Source organism: Heloderma suspectum, chromosome 6, assembly GCF_057233095.1.
Source record: "Heloderma suspectum isolate Gila_16-S chromosome 6, 16-S_ref, whole genome shotgun sequence".
Lineage (NCBI taxonomy): Eukaryota > Metazoa > Chordata > Lepidosauria > Squamata > Helodermatidae > Heloderma > Heloderma suspectum.
The window spans coordinates 4,117,176-4,140,021 of record NC_139463.1 but is presented as its reverse complement, the minus strand read 5'-3'; the positions used below and the strand labels follow the sequence as shown (position 1 = coordinate 4,140,021).

At 47.9% G+C, this 22,846-nt stretch overlaps 1 protein-coding gene across 1 annotated transcript; it reads left to right on the top strand.

Annotated features, from left to right (window-relative positions):
- The first annotated feature begins 1,735 nt into the window (after nt 1-1,735).
- Nucleotides 1,736-21,729, top strand: LOC146340386 (5-hydroxytryptamine receptor 3A-like). Its single transcript, XM_084807200.1, has 9 exons — nt 1,736-1,914; nt 9,621-9,787; nt 12,498-12,542; nt 14,309-14,418; nt 17,017-17,186; nt 17,969-18,129; nt 18,962-19,172; nt 20,115-20,348; nt 20,599-21,729. Exons 1-9 carry the CDS (start codon nt 1,848-1,850, stop codon nt 20,886-20,888), a joined length of 1,455 nt encoding a protein of 484 aa, XP_084663326.1. The 5' UTR covers nt 1,736-1,847; the 3' UTR covers nt 20,889-21,729.
- Nucleotides 21,730-22,846: the final 1,117 nt, after the last annotated feature.

Here is a 22,846-nt window from a genome sequence, read left to right as displayed (position 1 = left end):
ACAAGCATTTCAGGAAGGTAATCTTGTCTTCAGTATACAGCAATAATGCACAGTATTTATTGATGACCTTTATAGAGTATTGTTCTGCACATCGCTTAGGAATTTCTTTGAATGTAAGTGATTCATAAATAACATTAAATGAAGAAGGTTGCCCACCCCTGCCTTCGGGGAAGTACATTGACAGCATGTAATCACTATTGTTTTTGATGGGAAACAGGAAGAGGCCTCGAAGACCCAAGCAGCAGGTTGAGGTGACAGAGCGGAGTGGTAGAGGAGAAGGTCACCTTTTTGAATGCTTTGGTATGTGAAAAACTCCCCACAAGGAGAAAACTAATGCAGCCAGTGAATGGCTTTGACTAGCCAACTCTCTCCCCTTGTATATATGTGGGAGCATTCAAGAGTGGGAAGACCCCCAGCACTTATTAATTCATTTGATATAATTATTTGCTGCTTTTCAGTCCTGTATGGAGCCCCCAAAGTGCCTTGCAAACACAGTAAAGCTATAACAATAAAAATAAATCATAAAGACATGCAGCTTGAACTGAGCAGAATCTACCACTCTGGAATTGTACTGCCTCATTCTGTTATTTTTGTAGAATACTATCTCCTCCAACATTTTGCAGATGGAAATAAGAATGCAGAAGCAGAATGGCACAAAAGGCCCAGGCCTTGCTCTCTGGGCAGGACTGGTGCCAAGGGTAGGCATGGCTGGGCACCTACTGAGGGCTCACACCCCAGTGGGGGCCCACTGTCAAGAGCCCACTGGGCTTGCTCCTCCTCTTTCTCTTCACCACTGCAACCTGCTTACTCGCCTGCCTCTCGCTCTGGCCCAGGCAACAGCGGTGGTGAGAAGGAGGAGCAGGAGATGCGGCGGCCTCCTCGCTCCCTGGCTCTCTGCCTGCCAAGCAAGCCAGTGGGAGCAGCGATGAGAGAGAGGAGGAGGAACAATTGCAGCTGGTGACAAAGGCGGTGAGAAGGTGGACTCATGGAAGGAGGAGGCCCATGAAGCGTGTCTTGGCCAGGGCCCTCAAAAACCCAGAGCCGGCACTGAAGCTAGCCTCTGTCCGTTTGCTCCTTGCCCCTCCCACATGTGGGTGGAGCTTGGATGCCACAAACCATAGCCAGGAAATTGCAAGAGGCAGCCATTTTAGGGCTTGCTCACACTTCTCAGATGCATAATCTTTTTCAATCACCTTTGTTCCACAGAGACGCCTGTGGTTCTCCAGTTTGAATTCCAGTAACACGTATCCCGAGCTCAGCATTTCAGTCCTGTCCAGGATGGCACTGTTATTATCTGATCCCAGTCACATCCCTCTCACAACACTTGATACGTTAATGCAGAGACTATCGCTAAAACATCCCCATCCATTTGTCAGGACAGCATGCAAGCCGGTCTCAGGTAACGCAGCGCCTCTCAGGTTTAACCTCACACAGACAGCTGAGACAGTGGTACCCTGCCCACCTCATGCCCTGTGCCTACAGAGATGCAGCAGTGCTTAGCATCAGTTCCTGATCATTTTGCATGACATCAGCTTGGGTGGGTGGGCAAATATTGTTGAATCCTCCCTGCCTGAAACTTGAGGCAGCAGAGAGAGAGAGAGAGAGAGAGAGAGAGACTGATTGCAACATTAATTATGCATTTTTTAAAAATCCAACAGTTAGGGAAAAACAAGAAAGGAGGGGAGTAAAGAACCCTCTGCCTTCTTAATTGCATTTAATTTCTCTGCAGAGGGAAAGATAGAGAGGAGGAAAGGGTGCGAGAGAATTGCAAGTTTCATTCTGCTGTGTCAAGCCGATCAGAAGAGGAACTAAGAACGAAATTGCCTTCTACCCTTCTGAAGACATCCATGGCTCCCTCTGCTCCATGGATCTCTCTTCTCCTGCTACTGTCTACTTCCATGCCGCAAGGCAAAGGTAAGGAAACTTGAAGGAAAGTTTGAAGGAATTGTGCTGTGTTCATTTTGTGCCTGTGGGCTGGAGATCTTGCAAGAGAATCTCAGCAATTGTGTGTTCAACTTAGAGAGCTTGTTGAATGTTTTGTTTTAAGTCAGCAAGACATCTTGGACCATCAGAACATCAGGTACCATGTATGTCTATGGAAGAGCATGGATGGGCAGCATTTGTTATGTCATAATGGATTGGGGGGACAGTCCTGAGTTTGAACTAAGTAGGAAAAAAAGGGTTACAGCATTAGAAAACTAAACCCTTGTTATCGAAGATGACTATGGAATTTGCTGCCAAAAGATGCAGAGGTGGCCACAGGCTTAGGTAGGTTTAGAAGGAGATGGGACTAATTCATGGATGATGGGTCTATCAACAACTGTTAGCCATTATAGCTAAATGGAGACCTCCATGTTCAGAGGCTGTGTACTTCCAATGATCAGGTGCTGGAGACAAAGAACAGGGGAAGGCTGTTGCTTTGAAGCCCTGATGTCTGTTGCCCAGAGACATCTGGCCAGCTACTGCTGGAAGCAAGATGCTCAGCTAAATGGACCCTTGGTCCAGCCATGTTCATCCTATGACTACAACATTCTTCCAAAGGAAAATACTGGATCTGGAACCTGGGATGCTCTTTGTTAAGGGGTGTCAAGAACAATCTTTAACACCATTCTCTGGAAGAACGGTGGCAGCATGTTTTAAAAAGTCAGGCTGAACTCTAATACACCAGATATAGGCTCTCTACCTACTATCAGAAGCACACATTTTGAGTAGAGAATTTTTTCCTACGGTTGTCCCTACCAACCTGCGGCTTCTTATTATTTTAACTTACTAGGGGAAGTAACAGATTTCCTAGGTGGAAAAGTGAAATGTATTCACAGAACTAATGAGACCAGGAAACTATTAAAAAGCAAAAAATGAATGCAGCTTGAGAACCTGCTGTCTAAGCCAAATGAATTTGGGGAAACCCAGTCCTGTCTCTGTGCCGTGTTGCTCAGAATGGTGGGGGCTGAAATTCTCGGATGACACCAATGGTGCAGAGAACAGATGACTGTGTTGCTGTTCAGACTTCCTGTTCCTGATAGCACAACGCACCGGGTGAACTAATGATCGTCTGTTCATTAGGAGCTATTCGGTTTGCTAAGCAGTGGGAGCAGAATTTGCGAGTAGATGGAAAATGTTGACAGGTGGACATCTGGCGTTGTTTTGTTGCCATGCTAAGAAAGGTTTGAATATGTCTTTCACTTGGGAGCCATTTTGAGACCCTCCTTCCCCACTGTAAGAAACTAGCACAACATCATCCAGAGGGGTAGCTGTGTTAGTCTCTTGCAGCAAAGCCCCAACGAAACAAAAAACTCTGAAGAGTCTTTTGGCACCTTAAAGACTAACACATTCATTCTGGCAGAAGCTTTCCCACACAGTCATCTGATGAAGTGGACTATTGTCTACAAAAGCTTACGCCGTACTAAACTTATTAGGGTTGGATACAGATTTACACTGCATCAACTGCATTGATGGCAGTGGATTTCCCCATCCTCTTCCTCCAATGGCAGTCCCTCCAGGCTCCTGAAAATGCTTCACAGTGAGTCAAGCACCCCTGCTGATTGGGGCGAGGTGCAGTATGGGGGAGAGTGGGGATCCCCCAAAATTGGATGGAGAGGCCATCTGCGAGTGGAGCCTTGCTCTCATGGAAGGTCGATCCTGGATTCAACCCTTAGCCTTTAAGGTGCAACAAGACCTTTTGTTCTTTTAGCATAACATTCTCACTCCAGAAAAGTGATGAAAAATGTGGCTGGCACCACAGGGCTAGAGAATCCCACCAGAGATGCTTCAGTGGTCCTTGACAGAAGCTGTAATGAACTCCTTCTCTGCAAGTCACTCTGCTGGAAAGAAGGGTGGACACATGCAACAGGCAGGACATGTTTCCAGTGGGACTGTGGCCAGAATTAACAGGAATGAATCATCCATAAGAACCTACCTGAGAAGAGCCCTGCAGGATCAGACCATAGGCCCATTTAGTCCAGCCTCCTGTTTGTCAAGGCAACAGCCATCCAGAAGTGCCCAAGAAACCTACAATCAGGGCATGAAGGCAACAGTCCTCTCCTGCTGAACTGGTATTCAGGGAAGGCTGCCTCTGAAGATGGACATTCCATGTAAACATGATAACGAGTAGCCATTGATAGACCCACCCTTTCCCCCTGTTTTTATGGGCCTCTATACCACCGGCCACCTCTATGCCTTGTGGCAGATAATTCCATACATTAATTATACATTATGTGAAGAAGTACTTCCTTATCTGTCCTGAACCTTCTGCCAATCAATTTAATAGGATGACCCCAAGTTCTAGTATTAGGAGACAGGGGGCAAGAAGTCTCTTATCCACTTTCTCCACACCATGCATAAGTTGATAAACCACTATCATGTCCCTTTGTTCCTTTCTAGACTAAAAAGCCCTGAACATTTTTCGCTTTCCCTTGTAGAGAACAGGCTCCAGCCCCCTGATCATTTTGGTCAACCTTTCCCAGCTCTGCAGTATCCTTTGTTGAGAAGGGGGCAGCCATCTCCATATTGAGGCTTAGCATGCTGACCTCAATCACCTGAGACCCTCAACGCAGCACTTCTAATTAGGGTGGAATATTGCATCACTGAAAAGCTGAGCTGCGGGTCTGGGCAGTCTAAGAAAATAAGGAGAGCCCCCTTCCTGAAGTACAGCCCTGCTTTTCCATGTTTGCTTCTTCCAGAGAGTCCTCTTTAGGTAGAGACAGGCCAGTTCCTTTCCAAAACATGTTTGGCTGACCTAGTCTTCCCCATCCAAATGTCCACTGAGCCTTCCAACGCCTCCATGCCCCCCCCCCCCTGAATTCATCTGAGGATACAGAAGCCTAAGCTGCCCCTTGAAACTTTCAGCAGGCTTCAAAGACCACTCCAGAGCAGTTTACCACTCTGTAAACTTCCACCAAGTTTACAGAGGGCCTCTTTCAGCAGTGCACAAGCATTGCTAGTGGGGCAGGAAATGGGGTAAATTTTGAACAAAGCGTAACTAGAGATGAATGAATCTGCCCATCTTGCTTTCAACCAGATAATTATTTTTGTTAAATCTCAAGTTCTTGCTGTTCTCTTCATGAAGAGATCTGGATTTTGGTAAGTTCTTGCCAAACAGTTGACTGAGCAAAATTCTCATCTATCTGCACCAGCCAAATCCAATAGGTGCAGCTATTCCCAGCTTGGAGAGGACCATGTTGTACCTGCTTGCCGTGTAGCTGTTAAAGATGAGGAGCCTGCCAGAAAAAAGAGGTGGCAACGCTCACTCGGCACCACAAACATGGTTGAACATGCAAGGATTCAAAGCTAGGCTTTTAAGAGCAAAGCCCTCAAAACCCCACCTGGATGGATGAATTTGTCAGTTTCACTTTCTCCCCCATTCAAATTCAAGTTCTTCCCATCCCAAATATGATAAAATGAACTGAACTGAAATTCTCACCCACAGTTATCCAACATCTCCCATCAATTATGGGGACAAGTTAAAGTTCATCTCACCCTGGGTTGGATCCAGGATCTGCCTTCCATGAGAGGAAGGGGGCCACTCTCTACCTGATTTTGGGGATGCCCCTCCCCTCATACCATAGCTTATCCCATTCAGTAGGGTCTCCTGACTCTCTGTGTAGCATTTTCAGGGGGCTGGAGAGGTTGTGGTGGGAAGAAGGGAGTAGGAAAGCCCACTTCCACCAGCACAGTTGATCCAGCATAAATCTGAATCCAGCCCCCTGTGTCTAGAATTGACAGATGATAGGCTTTCAAAATGATTGCATGTGGCCCAAGGTGAACTTACAAACAGGCCACAAGGGAGAACATAGATCTCTTTATCTACCTCAGGAAAAGATGTATGAATCTGCCTGAAACTGGGTTAGACCACTGGTTCCTCTAGCCAAGTATGGGGGCCTCCTTTCATTAGCACCATCTCCACAGTCTCAGGTGGACATGGATTTTCCTGAACCTGCAACCTGAGAGCAATGGTAGGTGGACGTGTCTGGGATTATTCCTGGGATCTTCTGCATGTAAAGAAAGCACAGTCAGTGGATTCTAAGCTAGGAGATCAACTGTCCACAGAGAGACATACTCTAAAGCCTGGCTCATTCAGCCCCATCAAATGGCAACCACTTTTCTTGGGAATAGAGTTACGTGGGATTCCACCTGCCACATGACCCCTCTCCTTGCCCTTTCTATGCAACAAACAACATTCTTTGTGTTCCTGGTATGTGAAAAGCCAACAAACCCCAATGGTTCTTTTCAGATCCCACCACCATCTGTTGTACGCAGAAAATATGCGGGTGGAAGAGATGGGAGAATTCATTTTACTCCTGGGAACCATAGTCTTTGAAGGAGCTGAGAAATTTATGTCGGAGCTCTCCCACAGCTCCTTCCTAAAATCTCAGATCCCCAGAGGCCACCAGTTGGGAGTCATGTCAGTTAGCTTCGGCCCTGCTATCTTCACGCACCAAACCTGCAGACTCCAGGAGAATCTCAAGATCTGAGTTCTGTGGTGTGGCATTCTCAAGATCTTCATGCACTGATGAGTCTGTGTCAGTGGTCCCACAGGTAATTTTAGACCCTGGACGGAGGGAGCAATCCTATGTCTGCTAGACTGTGGCTAGATGGCCATAGGATATACTGTTTTCCAGGAACCAACCTCCCCCCACTTCTGTGCTGGCTTGGAGGCAGCACGGAACAGCCCCGTCCTCCGCGCTTGCAAGAGGAGCGCAAGAGGAGATCGGAGCGGCCGGAGAGGGGCGTGGCTGGGGGCTGGGGGAAATGAGGGTGACACATCCACACAGAACTCAGATCACATCCTATGTGTCGTACGGCAGCCTCCTTCCCCACTCCGCCCTCCCGCGGCTAGACAGCTGCAATTGGCTGTCTAGCCGAAAAAGCAGGGCATGAGAAGCGCGGAGGGAATGATCCCCTCTGTGCTTCTCCTGCCCTGCTTTGGATAGGCCTCCGAGTTCGGAGGCGGCCGCTCATCTGCATAGGATTGTGCCCTTAATGGTTTTATACCCCTCCCCCCACTTTAGACAGCCATGTGTATTACTTGGTTGTTGAAGCACACAGCTAACATTTCTCTTCACTCCGCCCTCCCAACTGTCTCCTGCCTGGTAACTGCTTCTACACTCCTGACCCATTAGAGCAAAAGACAGCCACAGAGCCCTCGTTGCCAACCCTGATTTAAAAACGAAATACTCCGAATGGGTGCAGTTTCTCATTTTAAACTCACTTAAATCAAAGGGCCATTGTGGCTACAGGAATAAAGTGGCGTCGGCGTCAGCTGCCCTGATGCTAAACACATTTACTTGGGAATAAGCACCCTTCTGTGGTAGAACACAGGATAATTTGTTTTAAAAGGAAAAACAATAAAATGAGCATCTGCAATCATGCGCATGCCTGGCCAGCCACCCCGACCATAAAACATTTTTGCAAAGAAGAGAGGATGCTGTCGTGAGCGGAGTCAGTCCTGGCAAGTCCTGGCATGTCCATGCTGGCCTGGTTGCTGAGGTAGGGCCTGTTTGCCCCTGACCCCATCGCTTGCTGCCTTCTGGGTGGTCATTTGGTCCCACTGAGCTGTGGAGCCCTGGCTCTCAGCCCCAGGTCCAACTCTACCTGCACCACTGGGTTGTGCTATCCTTCAGAGTCTGCATTATTGCCCGGGGGCTGAACCACGGCCCATGAAATTATCTCTGTGTCCTTGTGGTGAAAGTGAGTCACAGCCCTCCCCATCTCAATAACAGAGGGAAGAAGCCCAAGATTCAATCCTGGAGCCCTTCCTAGCCAGCTGCAGAACTTGCCACATGCCAGTTGGACTCTGAAGGGTCATTTGGAAGAGACTGAGGCAAACCCTGCAGCACAATTACAAAGCCAGCCTCTGATCTGCTGACTCCCCTAATTTGTTTTCCTCTTTCTCCCCTGCCCACCCCATATTCCCTCTCCAGCTGCCTGAAGCTCGTGAGCAGAGCTAGCTTGGAGGAATTATAGACGGTGTGAAAAGGCAGAGGGGTCTGCTTGAAAAGTCTCCTCCAAGGCTGCTTTCCCCAAGTATGGGCAGATCTATTCCAATTAGGCAGCACTTGGAAAGCGTGAATTGTGCCCCAGTGTTAGGAAGTCATGTACGGGGAGACACGTTGCCGGCCGCAGCAGAGGCAGTGGCAGCAGCTCTGGTGTTTTGACTTGGCTTTTTTTGTCACGTGTTGCCTCGCAAGAGAAAGTTGCATCAAAGGCAACTTGCTGTGCTCTTAATGCTGGAACAGCTGTTACTGGAAAGTTACGGGGAACACAACTTGCAACATGCTAGCAAATCTTCATATTCAAAAGGTCCACCCGTTGACAGCAAAACAGACTCTGTTCTGGTTGAAAATATCGAGAGGATCATAGGAGGAATTCCACCCCATATTGCTGGGACAGATTCGGCGTGGTTGCTAGTTATTTGTTATCGTTCGTGCATCATCAAAGCACAGAGGAACATCAGCAAAAAAGCTCAGGCCTCCAGAAGCCTCCAGTTTAAATCCCAGCAGGGTGTCATGCAGTCAAGAAGGCTCCATGCTGCCTGATTGACTGACTGATTAAATTTCTATACCGCCCAACAGCTGAAGCTCCCTGATGGGCTGAGCCAAGGGTTATGCCCAAAATTATAGGGCAGAGAGGCAGGACAACATCAAGAGAGTTGGGGGGGGGGAGCAATCCTATGGAACTCAGACAGCTTCTGAGGAGCCATAGGATATTTCCGAGTCTCAGATCCGAGGTCGGAGACAGCACTCCAACCTTGGAGGGGGGAATCAGTGCTCCAACCCCCTTCCCCCACCCCCTTTCCCCAGTGTGGAAAGAACCATGCCGGCCACTCTCCAAAGTCGGGAACCCGACCTCAGAGGATGAGGAAAGGGGGCGATTTGGTGGGCAGGGGGAAGGGAGGAGATCGGAGAGGCCAGATATGAGCTATCCTGAGGCCTCTCAAGCCTCCTTCTCTCCCCCTCTGAAACGCCCCAGCTTAGATGGGCAAAAAAGACTGTCTAGCAAAAATGCAGAGCGGGAGGACAGGGAGGTGAAGATTGCCTCTGTTGTGCCCTCACAGTGAGCACTGGATGATCATAAGCAAGTCACTGGATTATTGTAAACCAGGGCTTATGATAACTGAGGGTGGAAACAATAGGATTGCGTCCTAAACTTGTGGGTGAGGCATGGATGGACAGAAAATTCCATAGCACAGAGATGCAGAACCTCTTTCAGCCTGGGGGTCAAACTCCATTTCAAAGAAGCCACATGCCAGCGTTGGGTGGTGCCAAAAATAACAATGCAAAGAGAAGCATTTCACCAACGAGATTTCTGAATGTTAGGCAGCTCTTAAAGGCACAGGGCAGGAAAAAACAACAGGAGTAGAAGAAACTGGCAGTCCTACAAATGATCATTTTTTATGGGGTGGGGGGAGATTAAAGCATTATAGTACTTTTATACCTCAGCATCTCTGAAAGGGATTGAGCTGATTTTATACCCATTTACCTGTGAGTAGAATTGCATTGTACATTCTTTGAAGAAAAAGTAGGAAATTATGAATTTGAGTTCTTGGAGGCAGAAACTCACCAGCAAGGAGAGTTAATGCTAAGGAAATACTCCCAAATGATACATGTCATTTTGTTTCCCAGCTTCTCAGAAAACGGACAACAAAACAGCAAGCTCGAGTAAGCCAGCCCTCCGCCAGCTCTCAGACTACTTGTTGACGAACTATAGGAAGGGAGTCCGGCCCGTTCGCAACTGGAGGAGGACGACCAACGTGGCTATCGATGTCATGGTCTATGCCATTCTGAGTGTGGTAGGCTCCCTTTCTTCTCTCAGATCTCCAGTTCTTCTGCTTCCATGGTTAGGTGTGGATGAGGCCGCCGGCATGCCCCACAACAAGGATCTGGAAAATCCTCTCAGTCTGCAGAGGTGTGACAACATTTCTAGCCTTCTTGGTTGAAAGCTTAGAGGCACTGGTCTCCATAGAGATGTTCATAACTGAATTGACATTTGGTTTCTCTGTGAATTTCGCCTTTGTTTCTGCTCAGAAGCTCTCCAAAGTCCTCCGTGTCTCCTTTTCACTCAAAGTGTGTCCGTTAGTAACACTGAACAGCAGTGATTCAGTTCTAAAGTGCCACTCAGGGCGGGGGTGGCAAATTGCAGTCGTAGGGCTCTATGCAGCCCTCGGCCTAATTCCAAAAGGTGCCTGCATGAGATCAGTTCAGGCCTCTGGTGAGAGCGATCTGTCCTTTCTCTATCAGGCTGCTGCTTGGGAAGGGAGAGGAACAGGGGGCTGGAGCATCTCCCCTGTGAGAGAAGTTTACAACAGCTGGGGTTGTTAGCTTGGAGAAAAGGAGAGTGAGGGGAGACATGATAGAGGTGTACAAAATTATGCACGGTGTGGAGAATGTGGATAGGACATTTGTCTCCCTCGCTCAAAATACTAGAACCCAGCAGGGTCCTCCCATGAAGCTGATGGGTGGGAGATTCAGGACAGGTAGAAGGGAGGGCTTCTGCACATAGCGCATAGTCAAACTGTGGATTCGCTACTACAAGATGTGGTGATAGCCACTGTAACATCTGCCTGTTTTGTTATGTATGTTTTTATATTGTTAAATTTAACCCAGGTAAGACAGGGCTAATAGTATGCCAGAGAGTGAGTGAAAGGTGGGAGGGGCCTGAGTGTGTCTGAGGTTATATAAAGGGTGAGCTGACAGTTAGTCAGATGGGGTTTAGGGACTGAAGAAGCAACATCTAGGTAGTGGGGCTTGTGCATGGGGTTTTAGGAGGGTAGAGTAGGTAGGGAAGTTAGGAACCAGCATTGATTAGTAATAATAACTTACAACTTCTCATGTTTTAAATAAACCTTGTTTTTAAAAATCCAAATTCCCATACGTTGATTTAATTTATGCTACCCTTATTATACCTATTTCCTGGTTTCTTCTCCTGTAGTGGGTTGAAAGAACCAATTGAGCATACTGAGTTTCTCTGGAACCCAGATACACTAAAAGAGCTGAAGCTTGTGGGACAGTGGGTACAGCTGTACCAAAGTGAAATCAGGCGTTCCTGAGGGGTTTGGTGCTCGGTTTCTGAGGAGGTGGCTGGGGAAACGTGGGACCTCAGGCAGGAATGCCACAGCCACCAATTTGGATGGCTTAGAAGGGCGTTAGACAAATTCCTGGAGGAGAAGGCTATCAATGGCTACTAGTCCTGATGACTTTGTGCTATCTCCAGCATCAGAGGCAGGATGCCTCTGTACACCAGTTGCTGGGGAACATGGGTGGGAGGGTGCTGTTGCACTTGTGTCCTGCTTGTGGCTTTCCCATGGGCCACTGGTTGGCCACTGTTTGAGCAGAGTGCTGGACTAGATGGACCCTTGGTCTGATCCAGCAGGGCTCTTCTGATGTTCTTACGTTTTAATGTTCTTAAGTACAGAGAGAAGAAAGGGGGTGGCAGAAAGAGGCAAGGTGTGTCCCACCCGCTTTTGGCCATGGCTCTATTCACCACTGAATTACTGGCCCTGCTCACCCCACCCACCACTGACATAGGGCCTCCAAAAGATAACCCACAAGGGAATGTGGCCGTCAACAGAAAATAGGTTGCCCATTCCTGACTTAGGGCCTTTTCACACATTACATTTTTTAGAACTGCACCTAAGCAGTGTGTGTGAGTGTTTACCCCAAAGTGTAAAGTGTGAATAAAACAGAGCAAGTGTTTGAAAACATACATATTACAAGCAGAGGGCTGTGATTCGCTGCTGCTTCTACGTAGTGTACATTTATTGTGTTTGTTGCTGAGTAACTGTAACATCTGAAGCTGCCTTATCCTGAGCCAGACCAGAGGTGTATTGGTCCAGTGCCGTTCACTTTCCCTGGCAGTCACTCATCCTGCAGAGTTTTTCTCCCCTGGCCTGCTCCCCAGGTTCCTTTCAACTAGAGATGCCAGGGATTGGATCTAGGACCTTTGGCACATAAAGCAGGTGCTCTACTCCTGAGCAATGGGCAGGGCCCATCCAGTTTGCCCACTTATGAATCTCCAAAGAAAGAGGAAACACAGCAACTAAAAAAGAGTGCACCAATCTGCATAACATTTTCATATGCTAATTTATATGCATAGATGAAAATTTAGAAATCATTATTATGATTTAAATAGAAATACAGTACATCTCCGCACAGTAGAGAAGACCGTGACCAGGGGACCCGTGTGCCTCGCTCAGTCTGCTGCTCAGTGCCAGCTGTTGATGGGCAGCTGCAAGGCTGCTGGGCTCCCCCTTCTGGCGGTTCTTCGTCTTTAGACGGGGCTTGGACTGGGAGGCCCTTCAACTAGACACCTTCAAGATAGAGGGCAGCCCTCTGGCAGCCCTCCAAGTCCTGCAAGGAGGGTAGTTGGCTACCCTAGCTCCTGCCATGGTCATCCCCTCTGAGACCACCTCACTTCCCCCCAGCCAGCCATAGAAGAAGGCTAATGGGTGAACCAACCCTTCAGAGCTGTCAGCCTGACTTCTGCTTCTCTGCTTTCAACAGGATGAAAAAAACCAAGTTCTGACAACTTATATCTGGTACAGACAGGTAAGAAGGCCGCATCCTTTTGCTCATGGAGCAGCACCTCTGGCTGGACCTCCTTCGACGGAGCAGCTGTTCGTCACCAAAACCATAGAGCCCACTGGACCCACTGGAATCCCAGGATGCTCAGGCCTTTGTGTGCCAGTCTGTTCACTGGACACCAAGGCCCTCTGCTTTGTCCACCTCTCCAGCCAACGGCTGGGTTCTATTTGCAACTCACCATGATGCAAAGCACTTGACAGTGTGGGAATGCCTTCCCCAGCCTGGTGGCCTCCAGACATTTTGGAGTTCAACTTCCATCATCTCTGACCACTAAACGTGCTGGCCAGGGCTGATGGGAGTTGTAGTCCACAAACCATCTGGATGGCACCAGGTTGGAAAGGGGAAGCTGTAGATTTTGGGTTATGTCATTTTCCGGTGCGAGAGGCATGAGTCCCTTGCTCCTGAAGATCTGAAAAAGAAACACAAAACGATGGCTGTGCAGAAAACAAAGGAGCAGTGGCTACCACACTGATGGCTTGAGGGGCATGTAGAGCATCAGTGGTCTGAGCAGCAGGAGAAGATTAGCAAGCTAATTCAGTGTGGGCTGGATGGCACTACTACTAGATGGATTCACAGCTGGCTGGAGAACTGTACTCAAGGAGTGCTCATCAAAGGCACCTCAAGAGGTGGGGGGATGCTTATTGAATTAGCAGATGACACAAAATTGTGTGGGACAGCTAATACCTTAGAAGGCAGAAACGAATTTCAGAATGATCTTGACAGGTTAGAAAACCGGGCAGAAAATAGCATAATGAAATTCCATAAGCACAAGTGCAAAGTTCTTAATTTGGGAAAGACAAATCAAATGCATGGGCATAAGATGGGGATACATGGCTTGGCAATAGTATGTGTGAAAAGGGTCTTGGAGTTGTAGTCGATCGCAAGATGAATATGATCCTGCAGTGTGATGTGGCTGCAAAAAACGGCAAATGCGATTTTAGGTTACACCAATAGGGGTATAGTTTTAAAATCATGGGGAGTGATAGTTTCACTCTACTCTGTGCTGGTCAGACCTCACCGCAAATAATATGCCCAGTTCTGGGCACCACACTTTGAGAAAGGTTCAGATAAATTGGAACAAGTTCGGAAAAGAGCAGCGAAGATGATCTGGGAATTAGAAACTAAGTCCTATGAGGAAAGTTTGAAGGAATTGGATGTGTTTAGCCTTGAGAAGAAGCGACTGAGGGGAGATACGATAGCACTTTTCAAGTACCTCAAGGGTTGTCACACAGAAGAGGGTTGCAACCTATTCTCTAGGACACATTCTCTAAGACTGTAGGACCCAAAATAATGGCCTTAAGTTACAGGAAGGTAGATTTTGGCTGAACATCAGGAGAAACTTCCCAATTGTCAGGGCAGTTAGACAATGGAATTGACTCCCTGGAGAGGTGGTGGGCTTTCTGTTCCTGGAGGTATTCCAGCAGAGACTGGACAGCCACCTGTCAGGGATGCTTGAATTTGGATTCCACCATGGAGGAGGGGGCTGGTCTCAATGGCCTAAATGGCCTTTCCAACTCTAGGATTCTACAATTATATGAAGAAAGCTATTAGCAGTGTGGAGGATTCAAGTGACTGAGAGGGACCAGGTGGATGGGAGTGAATGAAGTTATGGGGAGGGGCTACATTTTGGCTGATGAACAGAAGAAAAAAAGTATGGAACAGAGGTGTGTCCCCCCCACAGTCCAGCATGTGACTCTGGGCCAAATCCTCCCCTCCCCTTTATTCTGCAGCACTGGATTGATGAATTTCTGCAATGGAATCCGGAGGACTTTGACAACATCACCCAGATGTCTGTTCCTACTGAGGCCATCTGGGTCCCAGATATTCTGATCAATGAATTGTAAGTGCATCACCCTTCTGGGGCTTTCCCCACCTCCACATTCTGGGGGTGTGGACAGGCTGGGAGGAAACATGAAGATTTAGCCCCTTCCCTTCCCTTCATCTCTTCCCACTTTGTATTCTTGGCAATGCTTTCCTTCTGGCTCAAAGCTGTCTCTCTTCTGTGTACTGTATATTGCAGATGGGGAGAAGGCTGAGAAATTGGGATGGTTCCAGTAGTGGAAAACTATAAACACTCATAATTACCCTTGCCTTGTTGGGCGTGGGATTCAAATATTCCGAGGAAGTCTTTGTCGAGGCGAGAGAGACAATGGAGGGGCAGCTGCAGAGCCGGCAACCCATACTTGGAAGAGAGTGAAATGAGAAGGGGGAATGGATCTATTGTTCCAAACCATCCTTCTGTTGCAACCATTGGAAGACCTTAGCAAGTATTGGAAAGCCCCTTTGCGGAGGGGGAAAAACCCCTTTCCATATTCATTTTCTGAAGCTAAACAACTTCATCACGCTGGCTTGTTAAGGCGTGTCAGGTGCCATTTCAGAAGGGAAAAAATAGGGCTACAAGGTTCAGGGAGTGATGAAGCTGTGAAAGAGAAATGGCTGAGGATATACCAGGCACAGCAATTGTGTACCCCTTTGGGATGGATTGGATTGAATGGGGAAAGAGCTTACCTAGTGTAAGGGAGCCCCAGTGATGGCCAACCCAGTTAGGGGAAGAGTTCGCAGAGAAGGATGGGGGTGGGCAATGGTCTGTCCTCCATGATGTTTGCAGCTCTTGCAACACCCCCCCCCCCCCCGCAGATCAAAGAGCTGTAGAGATGGGCTTCAGGTTCCATCTACAGGGCCCAGCACTGATTTTTCTAACAGCACATGGTGGATAGAGCAGGAAATGATACACACTCTCTCTCTGAAGTGTATCATTTCCATCTGTGAGAGGCTGGATTGGGTGGGGGGAGTTATATTTCAGTCAGGGCCAGCATCAAGGGTAGGCATGGTTGGGCACCTGCCAAGTGCCCACACCCAACAGGGGCCCACTGACAGGAGCCCCGTGGAATTGCTCCTCCTATTCACCACTGCAACCCGCTGATTGACCTGCGTCTCACTCTGCATCTTGCTCTGGCTTCTGGTGGTGGTGAGAAGGAGGATCAGTAGATGCCTGGCGGCAATGATGAGAGAGAGGAGGAAGAGCCAGAGCAGCTGGTGACTGTGGCGGTGAGAAGGCGGGCTCCCGGGGTGTGTGTGTGTGTGGAGGGGGTTCACCCAAGGGCCCTCAAAATCCTGAAGCCAGCACTGATTTCAGTTCCCTGAAATTGTATTGATCCCCCAACCCTCCTCCAGCCATGGGGGAGCAGGCTGTGGTTTTGTGCCAATGCCTCTCCCCCGCAGAGTGGGCAGGTACCTAGGGATGCTGGAGAATTCTGCCATGGACTCAGGTGAGGATGGATTCCAAAGAATCTGACCTCCAGAGTCCGTGGTGGAGCGGCTGCACTTACCTGCGGTCCAGAGGAGTTCCCGCGGGGCATCTCTCCGGCTCCCTATAACACGTGGCATGCTAACGGTGGCTGCCATTAGCTTATTGCAGGAAAGTCACAGCCATAAATGGCGTATTGTAAACAGCTACAATGTAGGTCAAAGTCAGTGCTTTGGAGCTGCAAATGGTGTACAATATGCCACTTTTGGCTGTATTTTCCCCGCAATGGGCTCATGGCAGCTGCCATTACTGTATCGTGTCTTATAGAGAGCCAGGGAGCTGCTCCACCAACTCCAGCGGATGTGGCTGGGCTCTGGAGGATTCCGTGGGGCCCTGAGCAGCCCGAATTGCCCCTTCACAGACCCCCCTGGACCAGACAGTGTGGGGTTCATACATTCCTACAGGTACCTGCTGAAAAAGAGCCCCCCCTCCTTAATTTTTGCCTGTGTGAATGATGCAACGTGTTTCATTAATAAATGTCCCCCTTGCCCCAGGTGGAAGGTTTGTTTGTTTGTTTAATTTAGATCCCACTATCTTGCCCCCCTCCCCATGGTACTCAAAGCAGCTAATAATATAATCCTGATTAAGAACAGAATCTTAATGAGAATGTACCATAAAAAACAATAGATTAAAAACACAATTAAAAACACAACAGTGAAAGAAATAAACACATCATTCTATAGCTGGGGGAACAAATCTGGTGATGGAGCCACACAGCTGACAGAAACAACCATACAATGGGGAATGTGGCATGTTCGGGGCGCCCAGCTGGAGCCATTTTGGAACACAGTTAGAATATTCATGAAATGGTCACGATCCAGGAATGAAGCTTACAGTTTTCTTCCCTGGGAGTATCATAAATCTTGTGAGGTTTTCAAGGACTCAGATGCAAAATCTGGGGTGATGTCAGTGGGGACGAAAAAGCAGCTCCATTGTCAAAAGATGCCAACAGATCCATTTTGAACATGTTGAGAAGATGCTTTCACAAAGATGTGCAAAGACATACCTCAAAATTTGGAATCTGGAGTGAAGGAGTTCTAGCATTGGGTTACTTCGATGGTTTCAGCAGCAGCCAAGATTGTTGGTGTTCTTTGCCCTGACTTCCTATTTCTCCTCCTCCATTTCACATAGCGTGGATGTGGGCAAATCCCCCGACATTCCCTATGTCTACATCCTCCATCACGGGGAGGTGCGGAACCTGAAGCCCATCCAGGTAGTAACTGCCTGCAGCCTGGACATCTACAACTTCCCTTTTGATGTGCAGAACTGCTCTCTGACCTTCACCAGCTGGCTACATAACAGTATGTGATGAGTTGCATTGATTTCACCTTGCAGCTTGTTGCATGCTGGGAGAAGAATTTGATTCAAAAATCTAAATGGGATGGGCGGGTGTCATATCCTGTCTAGTATCTCTGGTTGCCCAGGATGTCGGTTTCCTAAGCTTCTATCTTAAGCCACTCCTGTGACCAGGAAGAGTAGGTTTATCTGTGGCTACTCACAATGACAACTAAGTGCAAACTACATATTCAGAAGCCATCTACCACCTCCTGTTACCAAGCACTGGAACAAACAGTAAGAGATGGTTAACTCCGTCATGCTCCAGGTGTGAGTCTGCACAGGGCATCTGGACAGCCCCTATTGAAGACAGAGGGCTGGGCTTAAGTAGGCCTTTGGTGCGATCGAGCAGAGGCAGGCCCTGTGTCTACCATTACCCTTTTAATGACCCTGCTTTTCACCATCGAAGAAGAGTCAGGCCTACACTTAGTCCCATAGAAATTAGTGGGCTTAAAAAAAGCTAACTGCTCGAGTAGTAGCCTATGTGTTTTTCTATTGTTCTGGCATCGCATTGCATGGCACATGTCAAGGTCCAACTACAAGACATTTATTTTGGACCTCCTGCAATGGGACTTCCGTGTGTGGCCACCAATTGAAAGTGATACATTTAATGTGATATATACAGAGATGCCAACCACCAGTCGCTTCAGCATGGTCATAGCATGGAGAGGAGAGGGATTTCTAGGACAGAATGGGTGACTTCTTTAGCACTCTTACCCTGCTATTCTTCCTGTTTACTGTTTCTCAGTCCGAGATATCAACATCTCCCTGTGGCGGACCCCAGAGGAAGTGAAACATGACAAGAGTGTCTTCATGAACCAGGGGGAGTGGGAGCTTCTACATGTCCTCAGCCAGTTCCGAGAGTTCAGTGTTGGGGACAGTGATTACTATGCTGAGATGAAGTTCTTTGTAAGTAGCTTTGGTGGGCCTGGGGGAAGATAGGGACATGATGGGGTGTGGATGGGTGGAGTGAAGGGAAAAGAATAATTGATGCAACTGCAGGGGATTAGAGAAAGGAGACTGGGGTAGAGATGCTGATGCAACACAGAACATCCCACTCATGGCAGAGGACTTCCTAGAAGGCTGCATTTCTCAGTTTTCTGCACCTCCCCTCCCAATTTCTCCCAGACATGCCTTTTTCTGAATGCACGTTCATAGAAACCATGGTCTCTTCAAACATGGTCTCTTCAAACAACATCTCAGCTTACATTTAAAAACTCATGTAGCCAAATATCCATCAATAGTGGAGATTCTCCTCATATAAAGTTGTATTCAGATCTGAGTACAAGATGTGTTGTAAAGCCTGTGGGACGTCTTTTCTGAAACTGCTGCATCTCATCCTTGTGATTTTCTGGCTTTATAAAGGAGACCGTCTTTGGCCATTCCCCTGCCCTTTTTGTGTTGTTAAAATGTGAGCAGGGAAAGGTAGCGGCAACAACAGTATGACCCCCTTTCAGGGGAGGAAGAGTTAATCTTGCCTAACACCATTTTGTAGCATGCAAGGGGCATAAATAAAAGAGTGGGGCAGCAATGCACATCCCACATGAACCTGCGATGCCCCCTCCCAGCAAAGCAGGTGCCCAGCGCCCATGCAGCTCCTGGCTCGTGTCACTTCAGAGCAGCACAAGTAGCACTAAATGAGCCTTAATGGGTCGGAGTGAGAGCCAACCGCCATTAGAGTGCGCCCCAAGTAGGTCCTGCTTCCACCAAGATCTCTGCATGCCTCTTTGTGCATTTACAGGTGGTCATCCGGAGACGCCCGCTCTTTTATGCTGTCAGCCTGCTGCTCCCCAGTATCTTCCTAATGGTCATGGACATTGTGGGGTTCTATCTGCCCCCCGACAGTGGGGAGAGGGTCTCCTTCAAGATCACCCTGCTCCTTGGTTATTCTGTTTTCCTGATCATTGTGTCTGACACGCTGCCCGCCACTGCTATCGGGACCCCGCTTATAGGTAAGATCACAATAGCTCAATTGGCATGAGCTGCTAGCACAAAAGGAGCAACAGTGGATTGTGCACAGCAGCCAGTGGCGCATCAGTCAGTTTCAGGATGTAAAAAAATTATTTCAGCTGTGTTTCTGAGATCAGAGTTAGTCAGATGCCTTCCAAGAGGACTGCTGACAAGCTTTCTTGGAGGGTCTTCCTGTTTCCTTTTGTAAGTGGTGCTGGGAGAACTTGATGGTTGAACTTGCCAAAATCAACACACTCCACTTTGACACTCAGATAACCTTGCTCCCGTTTTCAGTTGCAACTTGTTTTTCTTTTTGTTCGAACGGGAAAAGTGCACTTTCCAAAGGGGGAAAATGCACATTTCTGTGCACATTTTTCAAAAGTGCACACTTTCCACCCATTGACTAAAGTATGAAAATGCATGGTATGAGGAGGGGGAATGCACAGTTTAAAGTCCGCACTTCCCCACACAAATACACATTTTGGAAAGGTGATGGCAAGTTCAGGAACATGTGAGCTTTTTCAGGAGGAGAATGTACTCCCATTTGCATTTGCATTCAGGGTTTCAAACAGGGCAAGCTCTGATGATTTGCAAAATGAAATGAAATTCTCATCCATCCATCCTATGGCTAGGATGCAGCCATCTAGGAGCTGCACATGCATTGCAACTGGGACTACATGCATTACATGAAGGTCATTCCCTGTGTGGAGAGATGGGGTTGAGGAGTGAAGCCTGATTCTGTGGGGAGGGGGAACGCTACAGGCCTGCTCATGCTCACCGAAGTCAGCAAGTCCACCTGAATCCTTGGTAGGAGTAGCAATCAGTTAGACTGATCCATGGGAAAAGATGAGCAGTGGGGAGGACAGGGGGCTTAGCTACATTGGCTGCATCTTTATCTAGTTGAGGAATGGACTTGACTGAAGGCCCCGGCTTCCTTCCTACAGGGGTCTACTTTGTGGTCTGCATGGCCTTGCTGGTCATCAGCTTGACTGAGACCATTCTCATTGTGCGGCTGGTGCACAAGCAGGACCTGCAGCCACATGTTCCTGACTGGGTGAAGCATTGGGTGCTGGAGCGGGCCACCATTCTGCTCTGTATCCGAGACAGGAATGCGTTCTGTCCAGTCCGCACTCAGAGCTCCGACATCTCCAGGAACATGGAGAACAATGACAGCACAGGTAAGAGCAAGTCCAAAGTCCCAAACTGAGATCCAGTCACACAACCCCTCTGCATTCTGAGGGATGCTTCCTTCCCTGCCCAGACAGAACCTGACTTCATAGAAGGTCCTTGGATTGCTTGTGATGAACAAAGCTGAGGGCAGACCTGTATAGGCTCCAGCACTCCGTTGGGGGTCCATGTTCCAAATTTATCCCCCATCTTTGTTTCCACTTTGCTCACAAGCTTTTCCATCTCCCTCCACTCCTCTAGCCAAGCTGAACCACTACAGCTGTGAAAACACCCGTGATTGCGAGGGAGAAGCAAGTGGTACAACAGCCCGGTCTCAGGGGGAGAGCTCGCTGGTGGTTGAAAATATCCTGCAGGAGATCGCAGCCATCCGCCAGTTCCTGGAGAAGCGGGACGAGTTCCGTGACATTGCCCGTGAATGGCTGCAGGTGGGCTACGTCCTGGATGTACTTCTCTTCCGGGCCTACCTGGTGGCTGTGCTTGCCTACAGCATCACACTGGGCACTCTGTGGTCCATCTGGCAATATGCCTGAAGAGCACACATGCACACTTACACACACACACACCTGCCACATCGACGGGCTTATGTTTAAGGAGGTGATTATGTTCAATGAGTCCTTTGCAGATTTTGGACTCATTGGTATGTATTTTAATAAAGGAGACCCAGCCTCCGAGGTACATCTGCTGTTGCTGTTCACAGACATGCATCTAAATGCTGGTGGATTCAAGTGTCTCTTCAGAGTTGTCTGTGTATCTGTTTTATTGTCATGGTGCGATGCAATGTCCATGCCTAAGCCTAACTGGCTGGTATCTGCCACCCTCTGTTGTCCACCCTTAGCTGCGAATAAACAGAAGCACATGTAATTGCTCTGAAGTGACATTTGTGCACCTCTTAAAAAGGCCACTCTTATCATGCATGTGAGTAAAAAGATGTCCAACTCAGGGCTCCAAAGTGGGGGAGGTGAAGATGGGTTGTGTGGGTTATTCTTTTGCCAAAATCTTAGCTACGTCTCGCTGTCCTCCTCCCTGTTCTGCTCTTTCATGGGCAACATTCCAAATGCAATGGAAATCCTGCAGTGAAGACAGCCTTTACTTAATTTCTTCAATAGAAGGAGTTACATTTCCAGTAGGGACAGGCAAATCTATCAATGTTGATTTCTCTCCGCTTGTCATTTTTCCAATCTTAAATTTGGTTCATCCTGAATTTATGAGAATTTTTAGAAGTTTGCATGAAAATTCTATGCATTTCTCCTAATACATGCATTTTTGTATGCTATTTTCCCTAGTGTGCAATTTTTGCAAGCAATTTTCTTAATATAATGCATCTTTAACATTATTGTCACTAATAAATGCATTTCTGTGTGCACTTTCCCCAAATATATACACTTTCTTATGGGTATTTTGACTGGAGAATTCCATAACAAAATTTGGAAAGTGTGCAGGACAACTGAGTTTCAGTTCGCTTATTGGTTTGAAGGTGTGAAATTATGTACATTTGCATTAAAATGTGAATCAAAGAAATTTCTTCCCAATCCCTAATTTCGAGATAATACAGAAAGAGTATTCCTCCATGGAGACCCAACACCAGATCTGTCTATGGGGGAGGCCACATCTAGTCACGTATTGCAAACCTCTCCATCCTTACTGGGTTTTGTGCCAGGTGTTGCTGCGGACCAAATTCCATCTTTGTTTTCTGTCCCCTACTCTTATCCTCCCCCCTGGAAAAAAATATCCTCGCTCACTGGGGACTATATTTTTTGTTCATCTTGAGATGTTTCCCAGTCATTCACTCCCAAGAATGGACGACACTCTCCACCCATTTTGTAAATACCATTCTACAGCATCTGTACAGTATGTGGCTACTTGACATGAATATTGTCACCTGGACTGTCTTGCAAAGCAGGCAGATTCTCTTCTTGTGGTCCACCTATGTGCTGTGCAATAAACTGGATGTTTCTTGAACTAAACCTAATGTGCTGGAGTAACTCAGAGCTAGAATAGAATGTATTCTATAAGAAGGCATGGAAGACCCCTGTGTTAACCATCTGGAGAAGGGAAATGTTTCTTTTAAAAAAATCCCCGTTGATTCAGTGGGGAAGGAAACACTCACGTAGAAGGAGCAGGCATCCCAGGAGGGTCTAAACATTTTGGGTAAAAAAAACCAAGACTACCTCACAGGATAAAATACTGTTGATTCAGAGTAGGTAAGGTGGTGGCTGCCACTGGATCAATTTCTGCCACTAGATCCATTGGTGTGGGAATGTCCAGACTTTGGCCCCAATCCAGATGAAGGTAACTCACCTACATCCTCTTGAAATTAATGGGACAATTCAGTTACACCTAATGTAGGCCCTTGGGATTTAATCGGAACAGGCCCTGCCATTAGGCACAGCAAGGTGGCTGCCCTGGCGGCAGTTGCTGGAAGCCAGGGCGAGGTGGCTTTGGAGGACAGAGGTCTGTGTGCCACGTAGCTTGCCCTGCGCTCTCGAAG

Bases quoted from the DNA above. Each gene is read 5' to 3' on its own strand.
- LOC146340386 (XM_084807200.1), top strand. From the start codon at position 1,848: ATGGCTCCCTCTGCTCCATGGATCTCTCTTCTCCTGCTACTGTCTACT. The intron at 1,915-9,620 runs GTAAGGAAACTT...TTTGTTTCCCAG, and splicing joins TTCCATGCCGCAAGGCAAAG to CTTCTCAGAAAACGGACAAC. The intron at 18,130-18,961 runs GTAAGTAGCTTT...GTGCATTTACAG, and splicing joins ATGCTGAGATGAAGTTCTTT to GTGGTCATCCGGAGACGCCC.